This window comes from Mesoplodon densirostris, chromosome 15, assembly GCF_025265405.1.
Source record: "Mesoplodon densirostris isolate mMesDen1 chromosome 15, mMesDen1 primary haplotype, whole genome shotgun sequence".
NCBI lineage: Eukaryota > Metazoa > Chordata > Mammalia > Artiodactyla > Ziphiidae > Mesoplodon > Mesoplodon densirostris.
The window spans coordinates 8,253,019-8,270,870 of NC_082675.1; the positions used below are offsets into that span (position 1 = coordinate 8,253,019).

A 17,852-nucleotide genomic window follows, 5' to 3' on the forward strand; every position below is an offset into this window, starting at 1 on the left:
GTAGAGTTTCTGCTGAGAAATCAGCTGTTAACCTTATGGGAGTTCCCTTGTATGTTATTTGTCATTTTTCCCTTGCTGCTTTCAATAATTTTTCTTTGTGATTAATTTTTGCCAATTTGATTACTATGTGTCTCAGCGTGTTTCTCCTTGGGTTTATCCTGTATGGGACTCTCTGTGCTTCCTGGACTTGGGTGGCTATTTCCTTTCCCATGTTAGGGAAGTTTTCGACTATAATCTCTTCAAATATTTTCTCTGGTCCTTTCTCTCTTTCTTCTCCTTCTGGGACCCCTATAATGTGAATGTTGTTGCATTTGATGTTGTCCCAGAGGTCTCTTAGGCTGTCTTCATTTCTTTTCATTCTTTTCTCTTTATTCTGTTCCACAGCAGTGAATTCCACCATTCTGTCTTCCAGGTCACTTATCTGTTCTTCTGCCTCAGTTATTCTGCTATTGATTCCTTCTAGTGTAGTTTTCATTTTGGTTATTGTATTGTTCATCTCTGTTTGTTTGTTCTTTAATTCTTCTAGCTCTTTGTTAAACATTTCTTGCATCTTCTCGATCTTTGCCTTCATTCTTTTTCCGAGATCCTGGATCATCTTCACTATCATTATTCTGAATTCTTTTTCTGGAAGGTTGCCTATCTCCACTTCATTTAGTTGTTTTTCTGGAGTTTTACCTTGTTCCTTCATCTGATACATAGCTCTCAGCTTTTTCATCCTGTCCATCCCTCTGTGAATGTTACATATTAACTTTTAACTGATCTCTGGGTGGGGAAAGACTTTCTAAACAGAAAAGCTGTGGAAGAAAACACATAGGAGATCATTTGACTTTTCAGCATAAAAATGAAAAACATCTACATGTCAGTACATGTTCTAACAGAATTAAAACTCAAACAACAAAATGGGAAAAAGAGTTGCAATGTGTATGACAAAGGGTTAATACTTTTGCTTAAAAAATTGTAGTTTCAAAGACCATTTGATGATGAGACAAATTTATAATATATTATTACATGAAAAAAGCAGGTAATAAAATGATATATTCTAACTTTGTTTAAAAAGTATGCATATATATATGTATAAACACATACGTACACACACACACACACACACACAGAAAAAAGAGTGGAATGAGATACACTGATATAAAAATAGTGTTATTTCTGGGTGGAAGGGTTACAGATGATTTTTGTTTTCTTCTGTATGCTTTTCCATATTTTTGGAATCTTCTATAATGATATAATGAATTCAAATATAATTAGAAATTATTATTATTCATAAAGAAAAATTTGTCTAGGTAAAATTGAAGAGTCCATAACCCAGTTAAGTACTAATCATTAATTTAGAAGTCATTTTCTACATATTTTATATAATAATTGCTGGTACCATCCATATGAAACAAATAACCAGGAGTAGGGCAAGTGTGTATCTCCCTTTGCCCGGCTGGAGATACATACTTCCTGCCTTGAAGGCACTTACAGTCTGGGGGTGGGGTCAGCTGGTACTTTTAATATAATTTGATAAGTACTGCAGGAAGGGTTAGTGCAGGGAGCTTGTGGGAACACGTAGGTACTTACAGGACCTTATCTAGTTTAGAAGGTGATAGAAGCAGGTGGCTGAAATCTAAACTGGGCCCTGAAGACTGAGTAGGAGTTTTCATGGAAGACTATGTGGATGGGTCGTTGGGAAGCTTAGAATTCCAGGAAGAGGAAACAGTGTTCTGCATGGTCAAGAGGAGAGTGTAAGTGCAGAAAAAAAAGTAATCAGATGATGCTATTCAGTATACATGTCCATATGTTTATTGGCCATTTCTTTCTACTGAGTTGTCATTTTTAAATTTCAGGCTTCTTTGTTAAAGAATGATGAGACTAAAGCCCTCACTCCAGCTTCTTTGCAGAAAGAGTTGAACAACTTGTTGAAATTTAATCCTGATTTTGCTGAAGCGGTGAGTCTTTTCAGAGTTTGTTGCTAAGTTGGAAAGCAGGGACAAGACTGTTCTTCCTACTGAGTAGTCGTGCAAATGAGCATTGGCCGAATGACCCAGGTTCTTGGAAAGAAATCATGCTGTTGGCACTTAAAGGACTCAACCTAGGTTGCAATGCTTTCCCTCCCACCTCCACCCCTACTGGGCCAGGGGGATTTCTTTCTCTAGTTGCGGTGAGCGGGGGCTACTCTTTGTTGTGGTGTGTGGGCTTCTCATTGCGGTGGCTTCTCTTGTTGCAGAGCATGGGCTCTAGATGCGCGGGCTTCATTAGTTGCGGCATGCAGGCTCAGTAGTTGTGGCTTGTGGGCTCTAGAGCGCAGGCTCAGTAGTTGTGGCACACGGGCTTAGTTGCTCTGTGGCATGTGGGATCTTCCCGGACCAGGGCTCGAACCCGTGTCCCCTGCATTGGGAGGTGGATTCTTAACCACTGTGCCACCAGGGAAGCCCTGAATTCAAGTTTTAAGATCTTTAGTTTTGTACTCACACTATTCCTTAATGCCTGAGCTAGGTGATTCCCCCTCCATCCTCACGTATCACCCATGGATCCTAATATAACCAGTGGCATAGTGGATGAATATCTAGGATAAAACTCTGACACAAATTCTAATGGAATTCCCTTTTTTCGTTTGGGTACACCTTCTGGGGGGAAAGTGTACCCAAACCAGCTAATGTACCTTAAGCCTATTTAATCTGCCTGTGGGGAAAAGATTAAACTAAACTATGACCATCTTGTTAAAAATGGTAAGGGATACACAGGTGTTTGCAGCCAGTGAACCTCTCTGAATTAATATTACACAAGAGGAAGCAGAGTATTTACAATATGTTGATTGTTTCTTATTTTAGCACTACCTCAGCTACTTAAACAACCTCCGGGTCCAAGATGTTTTCAGTTCAACACACAGCCTCCTTCATTATTTTGATCGCCTGATTCTTACTGGAGCCGAAAGCAAAAGCAATGGGGAAGAGGGCTATGGCCGGAGCTTGAGATACGCTGCTCTGAACCTGGCTGCCCTGCACTGCCGCTTTGGTCACTAGTAAGTTTATAGACTTTTGTTCATGCGGAAATTGAAGAAATTATCTCTCAAATGTTAATTGAGATGTATTTTCTTTTTACTATTCTGTATTAAAAAAAAGAAGAAGGAAAAGGAGAAAAGAAAGAGCCTGTTCAACCTGGAATTGTCAATAACTTCTAAAGAAGGAAGCTTTTTGCAGTGAACAGAAGTTAATGAAAACCTTCTGCCTAAAGAGTCTGCCCCCTGGTGTCACTATTTAGCATTACCACCCAAGTACACGGCCTCTTTCTTTCTTTACTTCTAAGAATAACGGCCACTGAATTAAAAGGAAATTAGGTCATTAGGCCAGAGATTCCCAACAGGATTTTTCAGAGGTAATAATGGGGATGTAAAAGTTATTTTCAGTATTTCAAAAAGCCAAAAGGAAGTTGTGTCTTTACTGCATAAAAGACTATGTGGCTTACCGAACGTCACATTTGTGCTTTTGGTTGGAATTCAGGCAGCTCAGTGCGTGACACTGACTTATGCCATTGCTAAGATATGCCTGTGATTTTAATAAATAAAAATAAGAAATTGATCAGTTATTATTTAGTAAAGAGTTAAGAGGATGAAAACTTTCAAAATATGGAGGCTATTTTGGAAATAATGAAATAATGTGAATAATGGTGAAAAGGTAGGAAATTACTAATTGAAAGAGTCTCTCTGCCTCCCCTGTGGCTTTTTCCCATTTAAGAAAAATATGGTTTCTGCCAGAGGCATCTTTGAATAGAGACTAGAGTGTGTTAATGGAAGTATAGTGTCCCAAGTTCAAGAATTGAGACTTCCACCCCTTGCTGTATGGCCCAGGCAACAACCAGGAAATTCTATTAACTTCTGGTTGTCACATTTTAAAAGGGACATAGACAAGCTGGAGCTTGTGGGGGTGACAATGTCACTGGAGGCATTCAAAGCCATGTCATATAAATAGTGTGGGAAGGATGTGAGAATGTTTAGCCTGGAAAAGAAATGATTTAGCCAAGCATGTGTTTGACATCTTCCTGTAGTGAAGGTCATATGAAAAGGGCTTAGATTGATTGAGGGTGTGACTACTAGAGAAGATTGGGAGCTGGTAAGTGCAAGTTAAAGGGCAAAACATTTTTGCTTCTTATAAGGAGGAGGTTTCCTTGTATGGAACCCTCTGAGAAAGGTGTCAGCAGAGTGCTCATTTGTGCAGCAGGGGTGACATTAAGGGAATCCAAGTGGCAGATTGATACTTGAACCAAAAAATGTTTAAGGCTACTCTGAACTTCATGATTTTGTGAGATTCCATTTTATCTTTTAAGAGTCAACTTCTTTTTTTCTGCCCAGCTTGAATAACCTCTTTGATCAGGACCTTTCATGTTTTATGTACTCATAATAAATAGCAGCGCCATTTGTAATATTTGCCAGTAACCTATCTCTGTGTTACACACAGCTTGCCCTAGGGTTTGGAAATTTGTATGCAGTTTGCTAGATACAAGTAATTAATCTGTTGATGAATTTCTCTATATTTACAATATTATCAGTGGATAGGCAGCTAACTATATGGAATTAATTACTAATTAATATCTGATTTACTCAACTCCAGGCTTCTTTATTTTTAGTCCTGGAGCTATGGGCTTGTATAAATCTTTCTCACTTAGCTAATAGTATTGTGGAGATTCCTTGAAAATCTTTATAGTTGCTTATTGAGCATCTACTATGTACTAGGCACTGTTCTAGGTGCTGGGGATCAGGAGTGAAAAAAGAGGAAAAAAAATACCCCTGTTCTCATGGAGCTTACAGTGGGGGAAATAAATAATAAACAGCACTAAACATAATTATAATGTATCAGGTAGTGATAGGTCAGGATAAGGGATTAGAGAGTGATGATGGGGAGTACTATTGTTTTCATAAGTAGCACTCTTCTTCCAGATATACACACAAATCACTTATTCGTCAATTTGTAAATTTCTGTTTAAATAGTAAGGTAGCAACCCGGCCCTCCCTTACCTCTGTTAACTTAATATTTGAATAGAGATTTAAAGGAATTGAGGGAGTGAGTAATCTGTGCATTATCTGAGGAAAGAGTGTCCTTATTAGCTAGAACAGCAAGTGCAAAGGCCCTGAGGCAGGATTTACTTGGCATGTTTGAAGAGGAGCAAGTAGTGTGGTTAGAGTGCTGTAGTAAGGGGGGAATAGAGGAGGACGAGGTTGTAGAGGTGGCAGGGGTCAGAGAGTTTAGGGTCCTGTAGGCCCAAGTAAGGACTTTGGCTTTTACACTGAATGACATAGGAAGCTGTTGTTTAGAGGCTACAGATCTTTCTGCTTTGGCATTTTGCAAACTGTAGACAGCCAATGCATTTCAGACATTACAACCAGTTTGCCTCTTGCTCTTTTACTGAAAATTTTTATCAGAGGCTTTTCTGATTAGCAGCAATGGAAAACCATAGGTTCTTTAAGGATTTGCCAGAAACTTTGAAGTTTCTGTGTTGGTAATCTACCTTTTCTTCCTACCTGAGAAAAATAGTCTTTCTTTAGTCCTGTTTTAGCATACTATCTATACAGTTCTCGCAAAAGCCTTTTTTCTAAATGTAACATTATTTATTTGGTCATCAGATGTTCAACAAAATTAAATCAACTGATATTTATTGAGGGCCTGTGTGTAAAGATATGCTTCCTGCCTTCAAATAGCTTATATTCTGGTGCCTCTCAGCATTAAAAGGGATTTAAAAGAAATGTAGAATAGGTAAAAATGTATCTGGTTTCTTTATTCAAACAGTTAGTTATTGAGGAAGAATTAAGCTCTTAATTGATTGTGTGAGGCTATTGCTCGTGTTGATAGAAAATTTGACAAAAATTTTTCCCTATGTAAGTGCTACCCATAGAATTTCTAATTCTTTTTTGAGATCCTCAGTGATCCAGTATTTATAGAACTTCTGTGCCCTCTGCAGGTTGAAGAAATAAAACTAACACAGATTAAATAAATAGAGGGTGGTGCACAGTAGTATTTAATTAAGCACCGCAAGCAGGTAGCGTTTCTGTGGGCTTTTTCAGAAGCGAAGGCCCAGTGGGGCCAAGAACAGTTGGCTGAGTTTTTACAGAAGTTGCGAGGTTGGGGGACACATCCCAGAGGGAGGGGAACCACATGAGCAGAAAGAAGACATCTCAGAAGGGAAAATCCTCAAAATACTTTAAAAAACTAGTATTGAAAAAATTATAAAAGTATCAAATCCCATAGTTAAACAAATTTTTCAAATGATGCAGAAGCGAAGGCAATGAAAAGTAAAATCTTACATCCTCTCCTTGTCCCTCCCCTCAGCAGTAGACAACTAAAAAAAAAACTTAGGAGCTGGGATGAAGAAAAGCCATTCCTTCATGTCCCTTTTAGTAGAAGTCCACCTTAGAAGGGACATGTTCTGTATCTCCACCGTTACTGTTTCTTGCCGCTGGGGGAGGGGAGTGCCTCTGAGGGAATAAGCCCATGGTTTCAACTTCCAACCCAGAGGCCTGCACGCTGGTGAATTACCGTACAGATGACTTCCTGTTACTGTTGCCTGTACATGTTTGTGGTTGTTAATGAGTTATTAATGTTCAGTCTGTCATTAGTCAACAGGCAGAGCTTGCCCTGCAGGAGGCGATTAGGATTGCCCAGGAGTCCAACGATCACGTGTGTCTCCAGCATTGCTTGGTGAGGCCACCTTTCCTGTCTTGGAAGTTCTGCCCCTGGGTTGAGTTGGCCTTCGAAAGGCCCCGTTTGAATTGGGTTGTTTTGCAGTTGGGAGGTCCTCAGCAGTAATGGGAAACTAGTTAGATGGTCAGGGAAATTCAGGAAAGGCAACCCATGTTTATGTATCTTTCTTAATTCTTGATGTCCATTTTACTTTGGAGGCATTTCTTGTCTACAAGTTTTAATGCAGCTTGCCATGCAAAACTGCCACATCAAGCATTGGCATTAACAAAGGTGTTTGCACTACTGGTAACTGGATAAGACCTTGTCCTGTCAAAGCATCATCACCAAGCACAAGTAGAACACAGACTTCAGCAACCACCTGAGAATTCCACTTTCTCAGTTACAGGCCATGTGGGGGCTTCATGCTTTTTTTCTGGAACACTTGCCACTCACTGCTCTCAGAGGTGAAGAAGATAAATGGCTTGATTACTTCAGTCTGATGGTTTTAATGTGTTTGATGGGTTTCACTTAGGTTTATAATTTGTGAAAGTGTATTTTAGAGGATTTAGCTTGTCTGTTGTTAATTTGTTCTTACAACCATGCTGATGCTTTCAACAGAACATTAGCCATTTATTATTGTTATGATACATTTTGATGACTTCTCTTGCCAGAGCTGGCTTTATGTGCTGGGACAGAAGAGATCTGATAGCTATGTTCTTCTAGAACATTCTGTGAAGAAAGCTGTACATTTTGGGTTACCGGTAAGGCTCATCTTCCTGTGAGATTGTTTAAACAAATGGTGTGGTTTTATTCTTGGTAGTTTCATGTGACCTTAATTATTAAACCACTAAATTCTCTTGATAGGTTTCTCTGTGCTCCCTTTATCCTAATAACATCTGTGAAAGTTCCATTTATCAACTTGAGGAGATCTTTGTTTAGTTTATTATCAACACTAACACATTTATTTAGAAAATGTTTCGGGGAGGCTGATTTTTAAACCAGGGATTGGCAAACTACAGCCCATGGGTCAGGGCTGGCTCACTGCCTGCTTATGTATGGCCAGCAAGCTAAGAATGGGTTTTACATTTTTAAACAGTTGGGGGAAAAAAGACAAAGAAGAATATGCGACATAGACCAACTGTGGCCTGCAAAACCTGAATTATTTACTATCTGGCCCCTTACAGAACAAGTTTGCTGATCCTTATTTGAAATAATAAACAAAGCCAGGAACCAGTAAACCTGACCAGCAGATTTGTCCTTTCTCATTTTGAGTAACAGGGAAGGACCTGAATTATATTCCTCAATGACAAATACTGAGGGGCATTGAAAGGGCATAGTCTCTACACATTAAATAGTAATGACTGTTAGAATCTAGATTACTATTGCTCAAAGAACCTTATTCTGTCTAAAAAAAATTAAAAAATAAATGATAGACTTTTTTTTTTTTTTTTTTTTTTTTTTTTGTGGTACGCGGGCCTCTCACTGTTGTGGCCTCTCCCACTGTGGAGCACAGGCTCTGGACGCGCAGGCTCAGCGGCCATGGCTCACGGGCCTAGCCACTCAGCGGCATGTGGGATCCTCCCGGACCGGGGCACAAACCCGCATCCCCTGCATCGGCAGGCGGACTCCCAACCGCTGTGCCACCAGGGAAGCCCCAATGATAGACTTCTTAAGCACAATTTTTGTTACGGATTGAAGTGGACTTTTTTTAGTTGAGCTTTCATCCTTGAAAATTATACCAGAAGTTAATGAAAAGATAATTATGCTCGTAATAGGCAGCCTTTCTTTTTTTTTTTTTTTATTTATTTTTATTTTTGGCTGTGTTGGGTCTTTGTTTCTGTGCGAGGGCTTTCTCTAGTTGTGGCAAGCGGGGGCCACTCTTCATCGCGGTGCGCGGGCCTCTCACTATCGCGGCCTCTCTTGTTGCGGAGCACAGGCTCCAGACGCGCAGGCTCAGTAGTTGTGGCTCAATGGCCTAGTTGCGCCGTGGCATGTGGGATCTTCCCAGCCTAGGGCTCGAACCCGTGTCCCCTGCATTAGCAGGCAGATTCTCAACCACTGCGCCACCAGGGAAGCCCGGCAGCCTTTCTTTTTTTTTTCTTTTTGCGGTAGGCGGGCCTCTCACTGTTGTGGCCTCTCCCGTTGCGGAGCACAGGCTCCGGATGCGCAGGCCCAGCGGCCATGGCTCACGGGCCCAGCCGCTCCGCGGCATATGGGATCCTCCCAGACCGGGGCACGAACCCGTATCCCCTGCATCGGCAGGCGGACTCTCAACCACTGCGCCACCAGGGAGGCCCCCCGGCAGCCTTTCTTAATCTCCTACCACATAATGTGCCCAGCACTGTTTGATATATACTATTTAATTTTAATCCTTAAAATAATTCTTTATGATGGGTGTGATGCCCATTTTACAGATGGGCTTGTCTAAGGAGCTAAGTGACTGGCCCCAGGTCACACAGTAAATGGCAGAGGCAGTGCTTAAGTCCAGGTCCATTTAATTTCAAAGCCCTGGCTCTTCACATTGTACTATTACCCTCTCTTGCATCCCCAGTTTTTCAGGAACATATCTCATATGGGTCAGGGTCAGGTTTACAGGTACTTTCTTTTTAAATAGTACTGTCATTGTGCATGTGCTGAAATGAAATATGCCAAATTTCTGAAGAGCAAAACAAAATTTTGTCACGTAATCTCTATCATGAGTCGTGCGTATGTCTGTCCCCTTAGTACCTCGCCTCTCTGGGAATACAGTCCCTAGTTCAGCAGAGAGCTTTTGCTGGGAAGACTGCAAACAAACTTATGGATGCCCTAAAGGACTCTGACCTCCTGCACTGGAAACACAGCCTGTCAGAGCTCATTGACATCAGCATCGCACAGAAAACAGCCATCTGGAGACTCTACGGCCGCAGGTGGGTCTTCAAGGCTATGAGGGCACGAATCCTTTTATAGATGAGCAGAAGCCAGCAGACTGGTTCTGTGAAGGCCAAATGGATGGAGGTTGTTTGTACAGGGGATTAAAGAAAATGCTTTAGAATTTTAAAACATTTTCTACTTTGCACAGACTTTGCAAAGATTTTTCCTATGTGCATTTTTATTTACTCCTCCCAAGTGCTCTGGGAGGTAACTGGGGAGGGGGGGTGATCTCCATTCCAGGATGCATAGGACAAGGTTCACAAATCTGATCTGCCCCAGATCACAAATGAATTAACAAGTGACAGAGCCCAGACTCAAGCCCAGGTCCTCTGACTCCAAGCACCATGCCCCTGCACTCTGAGATGGGAACCTCTCTTCCTGTTCGCAGGAGGCATGGGCCACGGTCACTCAAGCCGAGCATCCCCTTAACCCCAAAGCTGTTATGTAAAGAAAGTTGCTTCCCTGTTCCCCAGGATGTATTCTCTGGACTGTCTGCAGCTTCCTGTGTAATTCCCATTTAGCCTCCTGTAGCTTGGAAGTAAACTTCTGAACCAGATTTTTAATCCTGGAGCTACCTCTCCTAGACAATATGCTGTTTCTAGGAATTCAGTCATGAAAGGAAGTGCCTATTTTATCAGTCTTGTTTTTGTACTTGAAATAATTTTTGGCACCGTGCGGTCTGAAACAGCCGCGGACACTAGCCACTGCTTCCACCGTCAGAGCAGCCGGTGCCAGGATGGCATCAGGTCTGAATTTACCCGTGAAAACTACTTAACATACTGTGAGGCAGTGGGGCGGTCTGGAGCTCCCAGTGGTGCTGTAACCCCTACATGTTTTCTTTGGGGCTGCACGTCCGGGATGCTGTTCTGCTCTCCTCGTCCCGAGGACAGGAGAACTGGCTTTGGGAGGCAGCTGCTCCCCGGAAGCCAGAGCCTGCGGAGGGGCTTAACCTCCTCCTGTTTCCACCCAAGGTAACTGTAGAGTGTGGCTGAGGGCAGCCTGTGTCTCGTGACTGACGGGGCTTCCTGTGTCTCCTCCCCAGCACCATGGCCCTGCAGCAAGCCCAGCTGTTGCTGAGCATGAACAGCCTGGAGTCGGTGAATGCAGGCGTGCAGCAGAACAACACAGAGTCGTTCGCCGTGGCGCTGGGCCACCTTGCCGAGCTGCACGCGGAGCAGGTGGGCAGGTGGCCGGGCCCTGCGCTTCTGGAGCCATGTAGGCCCCGCCATTTCTGTCCTCTAGTGCTTGAGAAAAGCACTGGACAGGTCTGGTTGGATGCAAGTGGTTGGAAGGGTGAAACCCCACCAGTAGAAATGGCCTGGGTGTGGAGTCTGCAAGGTTTGTTGAACTTGGCATCTCTTTCGGCATCAGGGAAGAGAATAAGAGGCCAGCTGTTTCTGTGTACCAAATGGAATAAAAAGGAGTCTTTGAAATTTAGGGTAGTAGAGCTGTGTGTGTTTGTGGGAAAGGGAAGAACATAATAAGAGTACAGCTAAAATGACAATAGCTAAGGTTTGTTGTACATTTATCCTGTGCCGGGCCCTATGCTTAGCGATTTACATGTATCGTCTTCCTGATTCCTTACAGTAGCCTCATAAGGTCAGCTTTATCATCATCCGTATTTCACAGAAAAGAAACTGAGCTCCAGGGAGCTAAGTCCCATACCCACAGCCAGTAAATGTCAGTGTCAGATCTTCAACCCAAGTCTGATTGACTCCAAAGAAAGACAGTTGGAATAGGGCATAACCTTTACTTACAGCCCAAGTAATTTCACACGATTCTCTTTATAGGGGATTGATTAAAGGGTCTCTCATAATACTTTAGGCTTCCTTTCCCCTTTGCTCAAAAGTATCTTCTTCCATGGGAAAAGGTCAGGGAAAGCTCTTATCTAAAGCCCTCTAACTAACTAACTGCTGCCTTGCTATAAGCACATTTCCTTGATCATATTATTTTCTCCACCTCTTTGTGGTATAATAATGATCCTTAGGTTGCATCATAACACTCCATATTCCTTAATCTGCATCCTAAAGATCTTTGAGTAGTTTCCACCCCTTTCAGAAGTCTATAAATACTTCTCTCTACTAGACATACTTTAGCATTTTACAATCCTCTAAGTGGTTGTGTAAACAAAGGGCATGGATGGGCTCTGACTGATGGCGGCTGCCTGCACCTCCATCAGCTGCTATCTTCCTGTATCTGGGAAGCAGCGCCCCGAGCTCTCTGACATCAAAACAGCAGACCAGCTGCTCTTGCTGTTTGCTTTCCTCCAGGAATGTTGCACATTAATCACTTTCTTGGTCTTCCCCCCGCCCCCCCGCCCCGTAATGGTTCTGGAACCTCTTTAACGTGGATTCTTTTCTCCTGCTGGTGCCTTGGTTAAGTGGAGCATTTGTAATAAATGAGTCAGTGAACATGCAGTTAGGTATTTGGTATGAGCCTCACGTTGACTTTTTTTCCCCAACAACTTTATCGAGATATAATTCACATGCCATACAATCCACCCATTTAAAGTATCCCCTTGTGACTTTTTCAAGTAGGATTCTCCCCACTGACCCCAAGCTTAAACAGTGGAATAACTTCCCTTTGGTTGTCTTTGAGTGATGTAGGGTAGAAATTATTTCTTCACCTCCTGGAATGGAGAACCGCTTTACAGAGATCTGGTCTTGGCTCAATTCTTTAGCCTTAGCTTTCTCCGAGGTCAGTTGTTAATAGCTCTGTGATTTTTTTCTGGGGGTAAAACCACGCTCTTCGGATCAGTATTAATCTTTCCATCTCTGGGCTTATGTGAAAGACCTGCTGACTCCATTGTTGCCTGGCTCCAATGGATGTGCTAGGAGACCTCTAATCGTACAGCTGGAAGACAGTGGCCACTTTATTTCAATTCAGTCTCTTTCCCCACCTCTTCTCAACCTGCCTTAGAAAGACTTTTCTAGTGTCAGAACATTGACCATGTAGATAAACCCACTGAGCTGATGATGTCATGTTTTCAATTACACAGGTTAGACTTACACCTATGAAATTAAGCTTGGCCAACTGCGGAGAAGGCAGTTTTATCATGAATTTCTATTTACTCTTTTATTCCCTTTGTGTTGTGCTTCCAGTTGTGTCCTGAAACTGATCTCTGGATAAACTGGATGCTGCACTTTGCTATGGTAGTGACTGGGGCTTGGGTGAAACTATAAAGAAGTTATGGGGTCTGAACTGCTGTTTGTGAGCTTCCTCCTGCAGCTCAGAGGAAGTGCTAAGAGGTCCGGCCCCCTTTACTCTTTCTGTGTAACTCTGGTTCATCGTGTCACATTCCTCTCCCAGCCTCAGGAAATGGCAGGTCACAATAGGAATGTTTTGGGGGAGTACTGCCGTGTGCACTGTTCTCTCTACTTGGCCTGAAGGTTTGACAGCCATCTAAATCCATATGCCCAACTCCGTATGGTAGTCATGAAAATAATTGGCAAGACTGGTCAGTTAAAATCACAAGAATAAAAAAGATTAATGATCTTTTATTATAATTCAGTATACTTTCTACTTTATTCACTTCAAATAGAAGTTCACCTGTGGTCTAACTGAGCTTCTATATAGACTGAAGATATACTACCTGATCAAAGGATAGGGACAAATTGAAAAGCTTTTGGGGGCTTAATAAGATAGACATTCTAGCAATATAAGAGTGTAAAAAAGACATGAACATGTATTCACAGAAAAAGCATAAATGATTATAGAACATGAAAAAATTTCAATCTAGTCATTAAAGAAATTCAAATTAACACAGTGAAATAACCAGTTTCATCAAACAAATAGACAAGGAAGCTTAAATATCAGGTGAGGAGAAAGGTGTAGAATGCTGGTATAAGAGTACTTGGTACATTTCTGTATGGTAATTTAGTAATATACCTATCAAAAAGCTTAAAAGTGCCTACCATTTAGCCCAGCAATTTTACTTCTAAGTTATTATCCTTAGGAAATAATTGGACAAGTATGCAAAGATGTATCCACCAAGATAATCATTCTAGCATTTTTAAAATGGAAAAAATTGGAAACAATCAAAATATCCCAAACTAGGAGATTATTTTGATTGGACTATAATTTATTTACCTAATAAAATACTGTGATGTATAGATTTGTATTTGTTGACACTGGAAAGATTCATTCATTCAAAAGATGTTTATTGAGTACCTACCACGTGGTAAATAGGCAATTTACAAAAATGGTATGTATACCTATTTTTGGAATACTTATATGTTTTATATTCACGTGAACATGAGAAGTTCAGAAGGATACGTGCCGAGAAATTACTGTGATTATCTTTGGTGGGATTAAAAGTAATTTGCCTTTTTCTCGTTGTACACATGTATTTCGTAAGTTTTTTTCCTAGAGTGAACATGTATTACAGGTGTAATTAAAAAAAATTTTTTTTAATGTACAAGTGAAATACATTAGAGCCTAAAATAAATGGCCCCTTGATATTTGACAGTCTCTGCCTAGGGTCATCAGGCTGCTGCACCAGGAACAGGTGAGTCATACCGATGTCCTGTGAGTGGGATAGCAGGTGTGGTGTCAGCACAGGTGTGCTAAACAAATTGTGGCTTTCTATTTTAGGGCTGTTTCGCTGCAGCTTCGGAAGTGTTAAAGCACTTGAAGGAGCGATTCCCACCTAACAGTCAGCATGCCCAGGTAACCTGCCTTTTGTGTCATCGACTTATTTTTGAAAATAACCATTTTTACTGTATTATTGTCAAAATAGGGTATTTTAGAGTCTCCCCTCAGCCTCTTGTGTCTTGGTTCCTTTCTGTGACATCTGTGCTTTGAGGTCAACATAGGAGACTCTGTAAAATGCGTTCCAGAAGGCTGAGGAATAAACTCTGAGAAAAGATTAAAGTAGGGTACTTTTTTCATTCCTGTCCTTGTGGTTTTAAATTAGTATTCCTTATATCTCTAACTGTATGGGAATAAGCAAAGAAATCGTCAGTGTCCTTCGATAGATCAAGAATTAGGTCTCCGTTTTGTTACTCTGTTTTCTCCTACTTGGCAGCTCTAACCTTTTCCTCCCAGAATTGAATAACATTTTGGGAAGATGTTGTATGCAGAGGGAATGAACTTTATAAAGCAGTCCTAGGCACTCTGTTCCTTGTTGCACCAATTTCCATCTCTGATGGGGCCAAGAAAACTATTACGAGGGGCCTCTTTCTCTTCCTCCCCTTACCAAGTTTAGTATTAACTAAATTAGGGAATTTGAAATCATGAGAGACCATGGCCTGGGGATCTCCTACTGTTGGTCCCTGAGCCGGGGGTCGGGGGGCTTCCGTTCACATGGGTTGCTGGCCCCACCTCATTAGATATGGTGTGAATGCCCGTCTGCTTATGAGCTGTGCTGGGATCTGACTGCTGCTGGCTGTGATCTGAATTCAGAGTACCCAGACGGAAAGGTGGTAAGCAAACAAAATAGAAGCTAGCACCCAAGGATGCTGTGGGGCAAAAGAATTAAGCGTGGTTCTGTGGTAGTGCTAATGTGATGGAGTGGTTTCGGTTATGGTTCTAGGCATTTTTTAAGAAGGTGCACAGTAAAAAAAAAGACACAATTTAACTCACATTCTAGAAAAAACATGTATGGCTGATAAAGAGATGAAAAGATGCTCAGCCTGACTATTGATCAAGGGAAATACAAATGAAAAAATAATGAGGTATTTCATACCCATCAGACTGGCCAAAAGTAAAATATCTGACACCACCAATTGTTGGTGAAGGTGTGGAGCAATGAGTCATGTCATACACTGCCGGGGGGGAGTGTAAACTGGTGTGACCCATCTGGAGAACAAATGGGCACTATGTTAAGGAGAAGGTGCATATGTCCTAGCCCAGCTTTCCCACGGCTTGCTGTATACCCAAGGTAACTGTTGCACAGGGGGTGATGTAGGGGAGTGTTTGCTGCAGCATTGTTCAGAAGAGTGAGAAATTGGAAGTACCTAAATACCCATCAACAAGAGAATAGATAAGTTGTTGCATATTCATACAATGGAAAACTATTCATCAGTGAAAAGGAGTGAACTAGAACTACTTGTATTAACATGTGTAAGCCTCCCCAAAATAATGTTGAGCTTAAAAGCAAGTTGTCAAAGGATACATACAGTATGATACTATTTATTTATACAAAGTTTAAAAACATGTAAGATCATACTATATATTGGTTTTTTTTCATACTATATATTGTTTAAGGATAAGTAAATATTTTGTAAAAGTATAAAAACATGATTGGGGGGACTTCCCTGGCGGTCCAGTGGTTAAGACTCCTTGCTTCCAATGCAAGGGGTGTGGGTTCAATCCCTGGTCGGGGAACTAAGATCCCACATGATGTGTGGTAAATAAATGAATGAATGAATGAATAATCAATCATCATAGATCACTCATTAAAAAAATTCTTTAAAAAAATGGGAATGCGGGCTTCCCTGGTGGCGCAGTGGTTGAGAGTCCGCCTGCCGATGCAGGGGACACGGGTTCGTGCCCCGGGCCGGGAAGATCCCATATGCCGTGGAGCGGCTGGGCCTGTGAGCCATGGCCGCTGAGCCTGCACGTCCGGAACCTGTGCTCCGCAACGGGAGAGGCCACAACATTGAGAGGCCCGCGTACCGCAAAAAAAAAAAAAAAAAAAAAAAAATGGGAATGATAAACAACAAATCAAATGCTTCCTTTGAAAACAGAAAGTGGAGAATGGAATTTGCAAAGTACCTCAATAATGTACAATAGTATCCAAAGCAAGTAAAGCAAAATGTTGTGATTTGACAAAGTTGATGGTTGCTATACATGTTTTTTTTTTTTTTTTTTGTGGTACGCGGGCCTCTCACTGTTGTGGCCTCTCCCGTTGCGGAGCACAGGCTCCGGACGCGCAGGCTCAGCGGCCATGGCTCACGGGCCCAGCTGCTCCGTGGCATGTGGGATCTTCCCAGACCGGGGCACGAACCCATGTCCTCTGCATCGGCAGGCGGATTCTCAACCACTGCGCCACCAGGGAAGCCCATGTTTTGTTATTTTATTCTTAGTGCTTTTTCACAGACTTGAAATATTAAAAAAAATTTTTTTTTAATCTAAAAAAAAAAAGTGTGTGAATTGTAAGGATATTTGTTAAGCAAGCGAAAATACTTTTATATTTCTGTTGAATAATGAGGTGAACATCTGCCATTCTGTTCTTTTTATTTATTTTTATTTTTTTATTTTTTAGCTGCGTGCGGACTTTCTCTAGTTGAGGGGAGTGGGGACTACTCTTCGTTGCGGTGCGCGGGCTTCTCCTTGCGGTGGGTGGCTTCTTTTGTTGTGGAGCACGGGCTCTAGGTGCGTGGGCTTCAGTAGTTGTGGCTCGCGGGCTCTAGAGCACAGGCTCAGTAGTTGTGGCACATGGACTTAGTTGCTCTGTGGCATGTGGGATCTTCCCGGACCAGGGCTCGACCCCGTGTCCCCTGCATTGGCAGGCAGATTCTTAACCACTGCGCCACCAGGGAAGCCCCTGCCATTCTGTTCTTTTTTTTTTTTTTTTTTTTTTTTTTTTTGCGGTATGCGGGCCTCTCACTGTTGTGGCCTCCCCCGTTGCGGAGCACAGGCTCCGGACGCGCAGGCTCCGGACGCGCAGGCTCAGCGGCCATGGCTCACGGGCCCAGCCGCTCCGCGGCATATGGGATCCTCCCAGACCGGGGCACGAACCCGTATCCCCTGCATCGGCAGGCGGACTCTCAACCACTTGCGCCACCAGGGAGGCCCCATTCTGTTCTTAATTGTGTTTTTTTTCTTACTAGTTATGGATGTTGTGTGATCAAAAAATACAGTTTGACAGAGCAATGAATGATGGCAAATATCATTTGGCTGATTCAGTTGTTACAGGAATCACAGCTCTGAATAGCATAGAGGGTGTATACAGGTAAGAAATTTTGGAAACTCCAACCCCAGAATGAAGTAGTTCTCAAATGGCTTTATTCTTATTTGTTTTGTGTGTGACTTAATTGATTAGCTTAGGAAAAAAACCTTTTTTTTTCTATTTATTACCTATTTATTACAGACCATTAGAAAATACAAATAAACAAAATGGAGAAAGTTAAGTAGCACCCAGAGATAATCACTAACATGCTACCTATAATTCCAGACTTTTTTCTTGTGTGCATGTATGTGTGTGTGTGTGTGTGTACACACATGTGTTCACACACACACACACACAATTTTTTTTTCTCTTTTAAGAAAAATTATATCAGACACAGTTATTCCCCTTGGGAGGTTACAATTACAGTCTAATTGAGGAAATAGAGA

At 42.0% G+C, this 17,852-nt stretch overlaps 1 protein-coding gene across 2 annotated transcripts in view; it reads left to right on the forward strand.

The window, feature by feature from the left end:
* Positions 1-17,852, forward strand: part of ANAPC5 (anaphase promoting complex subunit 5) — a 42,599-nt gene that overhangs the window by 18,134 nt on the left and 6,613 nt on the right. For both annotated transcript variants that reach the window (XM_060119090.1, XM_060119091.1), the window contains exons 6-13: positions 1,839-1,940; positions 2,823-3,013; positions 6,599-6,680; positions 7,334-7,423; positions 9,387-9,568; positions 10,615-10,750; positions 14,166-14,240; positions 17,348-17,469. In XM_060119090.1, coding sequence (XP_059975073.1) covers positions 1,839-1,940; positions 2,823-3,013; positions 6,599-6,680; positions 7,334-7,423; positions 9,387-9,568; positions 10,615-10,750; positions 14,166-14,240; positions 17,348-17,469 — 980 coding nt within the window. The remainder of the gene's footprint in view (positions 1-1,838; positions 1,941-2,822; positions 3,014-6,598; positions 6,681-7,333; positions 7,424-9,386; positions 9,569-10,614; positions 10,751-14,165; positions 14,241-17,347; positions 17,470-17,852) is intronic.